Source organism: Myxocyprinus asiaticus, chromosome 20 (genome assembly GCF_019703515.2).
Source record: "Myxocyprinus asiaticus isolate MX2 ecotype Aquarium Trade chromosome 20, UBuf_Myxa_2, whole genome shotgun sequence".
Classification (NCBI taxonomy): Eukaryota; Metazoa; Chordata; class Actinopteri; order Cypriniformes; family Catostomidae; genus Myxocyprinus; species Myxocyprinus asiaticus.
Genome location: NC_059363.1, coordinates 25,867,337 through 25,880,965, shown reverse-complemented (window position 1 = coordinate 25,880,965; position 13,629 = coordinate 25,867,337). Strand labels below are relative to the sequence as shown.

Genomic DNA, 13,629 nt, shown 5'->3' with positions numbered 1-13,629 from the left:
TTGACAGTACAATAATAAAAAAATAAATGCATTTTTTTTTTTTTTTTTTTGGGTGTGTCTGTGTTGTTGTCACGTGTTAACTGTATATCTAGAATTTGAGATTAAAGTCGCATTAGTTTTGAGTGCAATAGTTCTTTTTATTATTATTATTATTATTTTTTAATTTCCTCCAGAACCACAAAATCAACAAGCTTTTAAACCACTATTTCCAATCATCCTCTCAGCATGCAACAGGACAGATCAGCAGCTAAAACATTCATTATTATTCTAATTATTTGCCTAATTTTTTTAATTGCATTTCATTCATTTTTGCTTTCCATTATACAACAGCCTGCATGGTTAGATCGCCTAAAAGACATTTACACTTCCTGTTCAAAGCCTGTATTAGACTAAAAGGAGCATATGCTTCATTTAAATAAACTGTATTTAAATAAGTAAGTTTAAAAAAAAAAAAAAAAAAAAAAAAGCCTATGATCTGAAGGCATATGCTTAAATGTTTTAAATTAGTTTTGTAGACAAAAATATAATTGTGCCACCATATTAATTTATTTCATTATAAATTTATTTCATTATAAAATTATAAAACTAAAATTTAATAAAAAAAAAAAAAGTTTTTTAAATTGATGACTTGGACCAAATAATAAAGAAAAGCAGCCAATAAGTGCCCAACATAGATGGGAACTCCTTCAATACTGTTTAAAAATCATCCCAGAGTGATACCTCAAGAAGTTGGTTGAGAAAATGTCAAGAGTACATGTCTGCAAATTCTAGGCAAAGGGTGACTACTTTGAAGATGCTAAAATATAACACAGTTTTGATTTATTTTGGATTTTGTTTAGTCACAACATAATTCCCATAGTTCCATTTATGTTATTCCATAGTTTTGATGACTTATTTTGATACTATTATTCTAAAATGTGAAGAATATATATATATATAATAAAGAATGAGTGTTTCAAAACTTTTGCCCGGTAGTGTATATATATAGCCTATTTTTATATATACAGCCTATTTTTTATTTAAATTATTAAAATGTTAAAACTGTGAAGAAATAAATCAGGAAACTATCAATGGTTTACTAGGCTAAGTAAAGTCTGCTTTAAAAATAGTAATTATAGATTAATTATGGAGAAAAATTATTAAGAATTTATTTTGTTCGTGTGCATTCCTAAAATATAAAACAACACAAGCCTACTGCACCGTTAAATCCATCAGATTGTGTAGCTACAGAGTTTTTGAAGGGTATACATGGATGGACCAACGCAACAAGAGTCGTTGAATATTAAGCTCCTCCTCTCAGGTGTAATCCAATCCAATGCCCTGTCACAGGTAAAACCGGCCCCAAATTCTCAGTATATCCAAAAAAGCGAGAAAAGCCAACAAAACCCGTTCTCATACAGGCAATTCTAACGCAACCCTCATCCCATCCTGAAAACGTTGCTCCATACAAGAAGAAGAAGGATCAGATTTACAGTACCAACTAGAAAGTCCAGTTCGACCATAAGAGATGTCACAGGAGCATGACAAGTAAGTTCACCACTGTAGGTCCATACTCTAACTCTGGCATGATCGACTGTCAGACAGACCATTAGAGAAAAAGGATCCCACGATTAAAACATTGAATAATGCCCAAATTGCTTGTTGTTCTTGGTTTATTCGTTGAAACAGACAGACTAGATTTCTTTTTATTTTATGTTTTTTATTTTTTATTTTTTTTGTCCGGCTTGACTGAGAAATTCGGGAAAATAGTGACCATGAAAGGTCTGATCGACAGCAAAGCAGATTCCGCTACACAGGGAATTTCAGTTCACCTGTCATGTACAGACCTGCTCCAGTCACAGGTGTATCTGCACCTGCTGTGCGAGTTACCAGCGCCGCGCTCTATTGGTCAGACGTGCGCGTTATTTCATTTGCTTATTTTATTGTATTTTTGTTTTTTTGTTTTTTTGCGCGTTAATTTCTTGGCTTCACAGCGAAATCACTTTCGCGTCTGAACTGGAAACGTAAATCTCGAGTTTTAAACATAACAGCATTATTTAGGCTTTCTGCGAAGGCTCCTTATGTATGTAAATTTGTACAGCTGGAACCAACACCTGTGTATTTTTGGCAAGGTAATATCTGACAGCACATGTTGGCTGAAATTGTCGGGGTTTTTTGCCATTTTCACCTTTATTAAATAGGATTTATTGGACCCCTTCACTCTTGGATTAAATTAATCATGGCTGATTGTGAACAGTGAATTTCTACAATGGCATCTGTAACTGAAAAGTATTGATTTTGAATGATACTTTTTGTGTACTAATTTATTGCCCCAAGTTTTGTGAGAGGAATAGTGTTGATTGAAACAGTACACCTGCTTTCTAGGCGTTGGCAATTCCCTCTCAGGAACAGTGTTTAAGCTTTTAGAACATAGTTTAAAGCATGCAAATCTAAACAGAATCTGGTGTGACCTTTAAGGAAGGGTGTTTTGTTTTTTTCTATGAGTCGGTTTACCTGTAATTAAAACGACCTTGGACCACAGTATATACCCAAAATATTTACCTGTTTGTGAACTCACGCCATGGACTCGATTCCAAGAACATCCAAACAGAACTTTGTTGATGAGGGTCACCATAGCTCAAGCAACGTGAGATCCTGAATCTGTGAATCGTAGAGAAAAAACATTTCTTGGTTAGTGTTTGGAGTTTGGCGGATGTGGCCACAAACGCATCATTAGTAATTATGTGCTTGGTCGCCTCTTTTGTTTTAGAAGAGGGATTGCGTGTTCACCAGGGTTTATTGTCCCCAGGATAACGGATCTATCAGGTTGCAAAGCTAAAATCAAACAGGTAGAAAGTTAAAGAATGGCACAATTAGTTATCAAATTACTCGTAATCCGTTTGCGTTAACCTACCTGGATGCAAAGTTTTGCCATAGCAACTCTATATGGATTTATTCCACGATGACGCAGTTAAAGTTGCACTCAGTAATTTTCTCCCCAATTAAAAAGGGTTACTCCTAAAGAAATGAGTTGCAAGTTTTAAACATATGTATAAAATCTTGACCACTCACATGAGATGAGGACTCTAGTCATATCAGTAACCTTATAAAAGCTGTGTTATTCTATATGGGGCAGGGGTGCCCTCTTGGGGGCTGCCATTTCAGAATCACATGACCAGATGAATACTACTCTCTTAATCTCAGTAACCGTCTTTTTATTGGACTCCTTCACTCTTGGATTAAATTAATCATGGCTGATTGTAAATAGTGCATTTCTACAATGGCATCTATAACTGAAAACTATTGATTTTGAATGATGCTGCATCCACACCACTAGGTGTCATTGTAAGTCCAAGATGACACGAACAAAAACTTACTGTTTGCACATTTGAGAGTGTTATGTGGAAGCAAACGAGTAAAGAACCAAACATCATCAGGATGTGCTTATCCTAAATCAAATCTGTACTAGATTTAAAGATACAGGTATGTTCTAGGTTTATACTGAAAAACTTACAATAAAAAATACATTTTGACAAATGAATGCACTTAAATGCATGCTATTTAATAGAAATGTCATTTTATTTTAGATAAATGTAATGGCTGTGGCCCCCATCAATCCAGCTATGAAAAGAAAAATGTCTCTTGATAAAGTTTTAAGCAGATGCAGTAGCCCTCCAAAATATAGATAATGGTCCAAAGGATTATGATGTAATTGTGCAAAAAAGACACATCCTCAGACCTCTGACAGATCCTCAGACCTCTTACTGGTTGTCTTACTGGAAAAGCCAGTGAGACATGTTGTCAAACAGGAAGCTGCGGTCTGTGCTGAGATTTGTTGCTTGGGCTGATTTTGTCATAGATCATAATATGAAGAAGGCCTTTTCACAATAGCCTGCTCTGTCTCTTCTGTCAACTTTGACACTGCCAATAATGCCAATACATCATCAGAGTGTTAATGTGCATCATACATCATTGTGTGTCTTTTGACTCTTTGTCTTTATAAGTCACCCTATTGATCCAACTTATCCCTGAAGATTTATTTAGCTGTTGTTCTTCTGCTGATGGCTCTTTCTGAACTGTTTCTCACAGTAAACGGGCAGTGCTCGTGCTACAGAATGATCCAGCTTACAGCCAGCGGCGACCTTTCACAAGTGAGGATGAGGCCTGGAAGTCGTTCCTGGAGAATCCCCTCACAGCGGCCACCAAGGCCATGATGAGCATCAATGGAGATGAGGACAGTGCCGCAGCTCTGGGTTTGCTATATGACTACTATAAGGTATGAATCCGGAAATGATCACCCATGGAAACAGCCTACAACTCAAGCTTTTATATTAGAATGGTTGCTGTTTAAATGTGTTAACCTGAGCCTTATTCATGAAATGCAAGCAGAATGAATTTCAGTGTAAATCGTTCATAAAACCAATCCTATGTTATTTGTTGCATTCAATTGAATGTATCAATTTACATAAGAATGATCCATACTGCCATACAAAGCCAAAACGCAGTAACTACTCCAACACTGAAACAAAGAAATGTTTTTTCAAAAGTTTTTGACTGTCCATCCAATTGTGGACAATACAATTTAGTCTCGGTCTGTTTTCTCTGAATCTGAGCATAGTTGAGCCAAACCCATCTGTCATAGGACAGATCGGAATCTAAGAGACCCGATTTCATTGACCCCAACAAAATGCACAGTTACTGTGTTCTGCTTTTGCAGGGCAGCATTGATCTACATGTCACTTACATTATTCTTTGAAAGGGAGATCGGGGGTTTAGCTGTCTGTGTAGTCTGGAATGGATATACATTTACAGTATGATAAATTGATACATAAAAACAAACATAATCTTATTTAATTGTTTAGATGATTATGATCATATATTTGAGTTTTACATAGATCATATATTTGAGTATTACATAACCAGGGTTGGGGAGTAACGAAATACATGTAACGGGATTACGTATTTAAAATACAAAATATAAGTAACTGTATTCCACTACAGTTACAATTTAAATCATTGGTAATTAGAATCCAGTTACATTCAAAAAGTATTTTGATTACTGAAGAGATTACTTTGCATTTTATTGTCATTTGTTTCATTTAATATTTAGTCCTTTCAGATGGAAAACATTTATACATATAAATGATGCGATCCAAAGTGCATTTGAACAGCGGTGAAAACATTTCTTATGATGTGTTACATTCATACGAGCAGACAGAGAAGTACGTTTGGAGCAGAAGAAATAGAAATAAACCTTGTATGAACTGTCAGCTTTATGCTAAGCTAAAATGCTTTTCTAGCCATTTTACATGCACGTTACCAGACACAATCATATTTTTTAATCAAGAAAATTCATGTTGGATCATAATTTCTTTTTTTCTAGTAAGACCTTTGATATTAGGGCAAAAATCATATTCTTGGTAATAATTTTTGCATTGTTTTCCTGTAAAAATATCTTAAAATCCTTAAAACAAGATCAATTTGTTTGATCTTGTTTTAGAAACAACACTGCATAAGATATTTAGGTTTTTCAGAGAATGTATTTTTAACATGTGTATTTTGTCTTACTGTACTGGCAGAGTTTTTATAGTCAAAACAAGTGAAAAAAATCTGTCAGTGCTGAAGAAGTAATCCAAAGTATTTAGAATATGTTAATGACCTTGAGTAATCTAACGAAATACATTACAAATTACATTTTACAGCATGTTTTCAGTAATCTGTAGTGGAATACATTTCAAAAGTAATCCTCCCAACCCTGTACATAACTAATTAAGGATGAATTGTTTGATATTTGACATCTTTTTAGTTTTAGTTTAAACATTGCTGACTTGCACACTACTAGAAGAATGCCCTCTAGTATGGCAAATATCATGTTCTCAGACAGATATAATGGGTCATTAGAGGTAATGCTGATGCTATTGGATGTGGTCAGACTAACAGAGTTTGTTTGCTTTCCCCAGGTGCCACGGGAAAAGAGAACAATATCCCAGCCAAAGACTGACGTCCTGGGCTCTGATGTGGATCCCAACAAAAGGTGAAGCTCTCATCAAAGATGCTATAGTCAGTGCTATTTTCCCATACTGTGAAGATGAGACCCTAATTTGCCATGATTATTCTATATATATGAATTTAATGTAGGTCATTGAGAACATCTATTAAAAAGTAATTAAAGTCTTGTCATCTATCTATCTATCTATCTATCATCTTCTGTCTGTCTATTAATGTCATTGTTTTACATTCATGCCAGGAACTTAATGGCCCCTCTCCAAGAGATGTCAATGCCAGCGCCGGAGAACCGAATCCAAGTTTTGAAAGGAGTACCCCTAAATATAGTTCTTCCAGGGAACCAGCTCATCCAGGACAAGCAAGCCCTTTTCCCCACACCAGATACCACAGTGACAGTGTCCATTGCAACTGTGCCAAACTACCCAGTGAAAACCGAGGGCCCATCACATGGATTCTCCATCACAGTCCCCAACCCTCACTGCTCAGAGCAAGACAGCCATACTGTAGTGTTTGGCCACCAGCTCACCCACAACCAATTTAGCCCCAACACACAACCACGTACCCCAGACTCAACCTTCCCTGAAAACTTTAAGGATGGGACCTCAGAAGTGAGTTATAGTGTTCCATCCAAACTTTCTCACACGCACATCTTTCCTGCCTCCCACCCCCAGACAATACTCCCTTTACAGGCAACTCTAAAGACATTCTTGTATTCAGCCCCCTCCCTACTTTTATTTGAACATGCCAAAATAGCAGCTAGCATGTCATTATACCATTGTCTCTCTTACACAATAAAGTGCTGTATTTTCCTCTGACACACAATAGCCAGGGCCTTTTCTCTCTCTCTCCCGCTCTCATTCGTGCTCCCTGTCTCTACGTTCTCTTTTTTAAACCTGGAGGGAGGATTTCCTTAGAAATGTTAGCTCCACAAAACCTTGCACACACTGGGAGCTACATGGGAGAGCCGTTTGTTTTTTCTTTGGCTAAGCAATCAGCTTTCTCTCACTGATTGAAAGCACAGCAGTGTGGTGGTTGTTTGCACTAAAGCCAGGCCCTCTCGCCCCTCTTTTGTGCTCTACAGGTGTTCTCGTTCCCAGGGGATCTCCAGTTACGCATGGCGTCCATCACGCAAGAGGACTACACCACTTTTGACACAGTGTCTGGGTAAGCCAGCGCTGGCTGTCAAAAATTTAACTCCAGAAAAAAAAACCATTTCCTTTAAAGATATCCCAGGAGTTTGCAGATTAAATCAGATGAGTGTGCCGATGTGCAAACAGGCTAAATAGGGTCACTAGAGCATTATAACAACAGGTGACAGAAGCACATGGCCCATGGGTAAATGAACATCAGCCTTTAACAAATACGACAAGGTGACACTTCCTTGTAATTGCAAACAGGGAAATTGTCATGTGGATGTCTGATGGTGCAGTTTTGAAATAAAGGCATAGTTGTCGTCTTTCACTCATCCTCATGTTGTTCCAAACACGTATGGCTTTCTTTGTTCCATGTACACAAAAGGAGATGTCAGGCAGACTGACAGCCTCAGTCACCATTCACTTTCATTGCATTCCATATAATGAAAGTGAATTGTGACTGAGCCTGTTAGTCTACCTAACATCTCCTTTTGTGTTTCATGGAAGAAATTAAGCCATACGTGTTTGGAACAACATGAGGGTGAGAAAATGATGACAGAATTTTCAATTTTGGGTGAATTGTCCCTTAAAGTCTGTATGGTGCAAATACAAATTAAGAAGTGACTCATTTTTGTCTTTGGTCAACAGCAACAATTTTGAGTACACATTAGAAGCCTCCAAATCTCTCAGACAGAAGTCAAGTGATGGCACAATGACGTACCTCAACAAGGGCCAGTTTTATCCAATTATCCTTAGGGAAAACAACAACGGCAAACTCCTGCATGGCCCCATCTGTAAAGTCAGGGTAAGATGAGTATGTGTTTTGTAAATGCTGTATTTGCGGTTACATTGACCCCAGAAAGTATTTGGACAATTAAGTAACACTTAACAATGTATGAATGTCTTTGCATTAGATAAAATACTAACCCAAGTGGTGTTTATTTTAAAGAAAGATAGCACAAGCACACTCTTCAATCAAAATAATACACAAGAGTTTGTAAGTTTTTAAATCACAAAACAATAAATACTTTTCAAAATTAAGATGAGTATTTGGACACACTGTTGTTGTCAAAATTAATGGGACATATGCAGTTAATGTGCTGATCTACACCATGGGTTATTCTGCTAGGACCCTTGTAAGAACCTGAGGGGAACTGACTTTACATCCACTATAAATCACCTTGGGACCTGTTGGTTAAAAGTAATTGCAAAAATTGCACAGAAAAGTGAAGTCAGACATGAGAAAGTCTAGTTAGCATCTTTTGTTTGTAGATGCCACTAGGTTTGATATGATTTGAAATATTAAATAAAATTAATACATTTTTGGGTAATACTTTGAAATAAGGTTACATTTGTTAACATTAGTACACTACATTAGTTTACAAGAACTAACCACTGAAAAAATTATTTGTTGGATTTACTTAAAATATATTTAGCATTTCTGCATCACAATTTTTTAGTTAATTCAAATTATGGTAATTTTAGTTCAGCATTAATGTATCAATTCATTTAACTTTATTTACTTAAAAGGGTACGTCACATGATAAGTTCTAACAACTAAAATCACATTGTTTCAAATTAACTTTTATATGATTGATTCTACTTAATGTAATTGTCTCAAAAGAAAATAATGACCAAGGTGAGGCATTAAACTTGATTCCCCAAAGTGCAAATGCACAGAAAGTTACATAACCTGAACAAGAGCCAACTTGACCAAAGGGAACACTAATCACCCTAATGGTGACTTTACATGAAACAACTAATTACAGTGAAACAAAATCAACAGTACTAAAAATAGTGAAAATCTATATGAATTCTTAATAACAACTAATTAAATGCCCCAATAAGTTCCTTTTGACTATTAAACATGCTTTAATTATTCAAGCACAAGGGTTTATGGGTATTCCCCATAACCTCAGTTCTGTACTTGATTGTTTGAGTGAGTTCAAGGAACTAACAATTATTCTTTTACTTTATTTATCACTGTGTAAATTGTACAAAGATTAATAAATACTGTAAATATATATATATATATATATATATATATATATATATATATATATATATATATATATATATATATATTGTTCATTCTTTATCCTGGGCTCATACCTAATGCATTTACCAATGTTAACTAATGGAACCTTATTATAAAGTGCTACCCATTTGTGTTACCACTGTATATATTAATACTTGTTTGAGAGTGTGTTTTTATTGAGGAAAAAAAAAAACATTTTGTTTTCAGAGTGTTGTGATGGTAGTGTTTGGAGAGGAGAAAAGCAGAGACGACCAACTCAAGCACTGGAAATACTGGCACTCAAGACAGCACACAGCCAAGCAGAGATGCATTGATATTGGTGAGAAACTCAAAAGAGGTGCTGAACATCTTTCATCCTTTGGGCTTTGTTCTGATGTATTGGCATTCATCTGAAACTCAATGACCTCAGTCACACTTTCACTTCTCTTTGCTCTTCTGGGTCCAGAGTAGTTCAGGGCGGAGTAAAGAGTTCAGATAGCAGACACATTTAAAGACAGTCCGCAAACTGGACAAAGTAGGGGCTGCAGGTGGGGACAGAACAAAAGGTCCAATCTGATTGAAAGACGTGAGAGCCAAATGTCAATGTGACCTTCACAACAACACAACAAATGGATGACCATTGTAAAGAATGAAAGGGAACAATGCATTAAGTTAATTTCAATGAAAGTTTTAATAATAATAAGTTGAAATAAGCATAATATTTTTTTTGAACTGATATTATTATATGTAAACAAATAAGTTGAAGACTTGTCTTTAGCTTGCATGCTTTTATCTAAAAAGCTCATTGTGTAAAATAGTGTAAAATAGTCAGTTTTCCCTGTCTTATGTCTACAACCAAGGGCATTACTCCCCTCTCCATTTATCTGTTCTTTTGCATGAACATCAAGTTATCCACTTATTTTGTCTATACTTAATAATCCAAGCCTCTCTTTTCTCCCACAGCGGACTACAAAGAAAGTTTTAACACCATCAGTAATATTGAGGAGATTTCATATAATGCCATTTCTTTCACATGGGACATCAACGAGGAAGCAAAGGTAAAATATTTAGAAACACATGATGTTCACTTGCTTGAGAGCAAGATATTTGATATATACTTTTTACTGTTTATTAATATTGTTCTTATATTTGATTGGTCTCTTGACATCCAATAAAGAAATTAATATGAGTTTAGAACAATAATTGGCTTTGCATTGAAAATCTTTAGGTTACTTAAAAGATTTAAAGTTAATGATAAGGTAAAAATAATTTTCTTGTAAACTTTTACTGTTTTCTGTTGGATTTCGTGGTATGTAGTTTGGTATACATTTTTTGGTATGCAGATAAAGGATCTTAAAATAGTCATGACCTTTGGTATGACAGAGGTGGAGATTTACACTCAAAATAGAGCTAAAACTGAAAACTTTACACAAACAAAAGGGTGTTATTCAGGCAACACAAACAAAGTGTGCTGTTTCTCTAGGAATATAAGGTGTCGTTCAGACAGAATAATTTTGAGGAAGTGCGACAAAGGGAGTTTCCCCAGATCATTTTTGTTAGTGAGGTTGCTTGAGCTGGTAATTGGTGTTTTTTCAACATTAATCAATAAACTTCCAGTTCTGAGTCTTCAGATGAAGATGTTGGATCAGGGCTGTAGTTAATGGGGTAAAAGGTGCTAACGCTTCTAGTGGCCCACAACAAATTTTAAACAGCATTTTTTCATATGAAAGGGGCCCAGAGCAGTATATAGTCAGGGGGCCCTTGCTACAGCCCTGTGTTGGATTGATGTTTTTATCTGAATCTCTGAGACACCTGAGCAGAATTTTAGGTGTAGGCCTAAGTGCTTAGTTTTAAGGGCTTGTTCTCAACTCATTAAGCCTGTCAGTCCTATTGTGTAGAAAACTGATGCATTTATGGGGAGATGTTTTGGTAGATGCACCCAACAATGGTCGTAAGAATGAGGAAACACTGTCGGGGGAGCTGTGAGCGCCTGACACTGACAAGTAATGGAATCCCGTTTGACAAGACTGGTCGGGTTAAACTCGTCACAAGGTGGCAAACAGATTTTGGTGAAAATGTTCTGCCTCTGACTAGTTTAGATTTTTCTTGCCAGATTTACTGTCATAATTTAAAAACCTAAAAGTCTGCTAGAGTGATAGCAATAGCAATAGCTGCAAAGATTCATACCTTTTTAGTTAGGTAAGAATCTTTGCAGCTTTGCATGAACGGTCATATGTATTGATGCAATTGAAGTTCCCCTATTAGTCCCATTAGAGTAAACAATCCAGAGTTCAAAGGATAAAATTTGATTTTTGCAGAGCAGTGTTGTCCTAAAACCAGGATGCAGATCATAAGATAGGCCCGGCGCTGTAGGATACTCATCCGTGTGCACAGTCTACCGTGATCTGTCTGTTTGCAATGTAAGTGTATGTGGGTGTGGTTATGAGTATGCCAAAGGGAGAAGGAGAGATGACAACATCCTTGGAGGTTGGAAAATGAACAGAGGAACTGATTACCACACCTTTTGTGCTCTCTAGTGGATACTTTGAGAAGTTACAGGTCTTGAGGTAAAATTTGTGCAAGTATTTAAACATCAGCTGGTTGGACATTTGTCTGTAATTCTTATTCTTTTTTTGTTTGAACTCTCTCTCTCTCTCTCTCTCTCTCTCTCTCTCTCTCTCTCTATATATATATATATATATTTATATACAGCTCTAGATATGTATATATATATATATATACACACAGATCTAGATAAAATTAAGAGACCACTGCAAAATTATCACTTTCTCTGGATTTACTATTTATAGGTATGTGTTTGAGTAAAATGAACATTTTTGTTTTATTCTATAAACTACTGACAACATTTCTCCCTAATTCCAAATAAAAACATTGTAATTTAGAGCATTTATTTGCTGAAAATGACAACTGGTTAAAATAACAAAAAAGATGCAGTGTTTTCAGACCTCGAATAATTAAAAAAAAAAAAAAAAACAAGTTCATATTAATTTTTAAACAACACAATACTAATGTTTTAACTTAGGAAGAGTTCAGAAATCAATATTTGGGGGAATAACCCTGATTTTCGATCACAGCTTTCATGCGTCTTGGCATGCTCTGTACCAGTCTTTCACATTGCTGTTGGGTGACTTTATGCCACTACTGGCGCAAACATTCAAACAGCTGGGCTTTGATCTGCACCCCCAGATCATCACCGATCCTCCACCAAATTTCACAGTGGGTGTGAAACACTGTGGCTTGAAGGCCTCTCCAGGACTCTGTCTAACCATTAGACGACCAGTGGAGGATCGGATTTCCAGCAGGACAATGCTCCATGCCACACAGCCAGGTCAATCATGGTATATTTAAGCAATATCACACGAGCAAGAGTGCGATATGGCCCTACATCTTGAGACTCAAGATGGTGCCGCGTATGGCTGCTCCATTGCGAGCTCCGACACAACATGGTAGTGCTTTGTTTGTTTTGTTTACAATTCTTATGTTTTTTGTCTTGGATGTTGTCTGCCTTATTGTCTACAACAGACAAACACTTTTGAACATTGGTTCAGCAATTACACACCGTAAACCGGACTTCACATTCCTCAATGCTGACCTGCTGTTTACAAACACGCCGGAGCCCTTTGTCTGGGCAGCTTGGCCATGGAAACACAGGAGGAAAAGGGGAAACAGAGCCGGCGTTCTCATCAGAGTAAGACGCCGTGCAAATCGACCCCCGCTACCCAGTATTCTACTGGCAAATGTTCAGTCTCTGGATAACAAGCTCTGCAAGCTGAAAGTGCAGATCTCTTTCCAATGAGAGACGAGGGACTGCTGCATTATCTGCCTAACAGAAACTTGGATGTCTGAGGAGATTCCAGACTCAGCCATTGAACCAGCGGGGTTCTCCGTGCACCAAGCGGACAGAGCGAAAGACCTCTCAGATAAAGCAGAGGTGGTGGTGTATGTTTTATGATCAACAAATCCTGGTGTGATCAGAGGAACGTACATTCTATCAAGTCTTTTTGCTCTCCTGATCTGGAATTTCTCATGCTTCTGTGTCAACCATTCTGGCTACCGAGGGAATTCACAGCGGTCATTATCACTGCTGTGTGCATCCCGCCACAAGCCGACACAGACCGGGCACTCAAGGAACTGTACGGGATTATAAGCAAGCAGGAAACCGTGCACCCTGAGGCCGCGTTCATTGTGACCAGGGACTTTAACAAAGCCAGTTTCAAATCAGTCGCACCAAAATACCACCAACACATTAGTTTTAACACACGAGGGAACCGGGTTTTGGACAATTGCTACTCTCCCTTCCGGGATGGCTACAAATCCCTCCCCCGCCCACCATTTGGCAAATCGGACCACTCTTCCATGCTGCTTCTGCCCGCTTACAGGCAGAAACTGAAACAGGAAGCACCCATCCTCAGAACGATCCAGTGCTGGTCGGACCAATCAGACTCTACGCTACAAGGTTGTTTTGATCACACG

At 37.1% G+C, this 13,629-nt stretch overlaps 1 protein-coding gene across 2 annotated transcripts in view; it reads left to right on the top strand.

Annotated features, from left to right (window-relative positions):
* The first annotated feature begins 1,381 nt into the window (after positions 1-1,381).
* Positions 1,382-13,629, top strand: part of LOC127410885 (grainyhead-like protein 1 homolog) — a 28,508-nt gene continuing 16,260 nt past the window's right edge. Inside the window, exons 1-8 of one of the 2 annotated variants that reach the window (XM_051646119.1) lie at positions 1,382-1,527; positions 4,069-4,255; positions 5,940-6,013; positions 6,227-6,593; positions 7,067-7,149; positions 7,767-7,923; positions 9,364-9,475; positions 10,099-10,193. In XM_051646119.1, the coding sequence (XP_051502079.1) occupies positions 1,508-1,527; positions 4,069-4,255; positions 5,940-6,013; positions 6,227-6,593; positions 7,067-7,149; positions 7,767-7,923; positions 9,364-9,475; positions 10,099-10,193 (1,095 nt within the window). In that variant the 5' untranslated portion in view covers positions 1,382-1,507. Of the gene's footprint in view, positions 1,528-1,640; positions 2,112-4,068; positions 4,256-5,939; positions 6,014-6,226; positions 6,594-7,066; positions 7,150-7,766; positions 7,924-9,363; positions 9,476-10,098; positions 10,194-13,629 lie in introns of those variants that run through there. The other variant, XM_051646120.1, reaches the window with a different exon arrangement.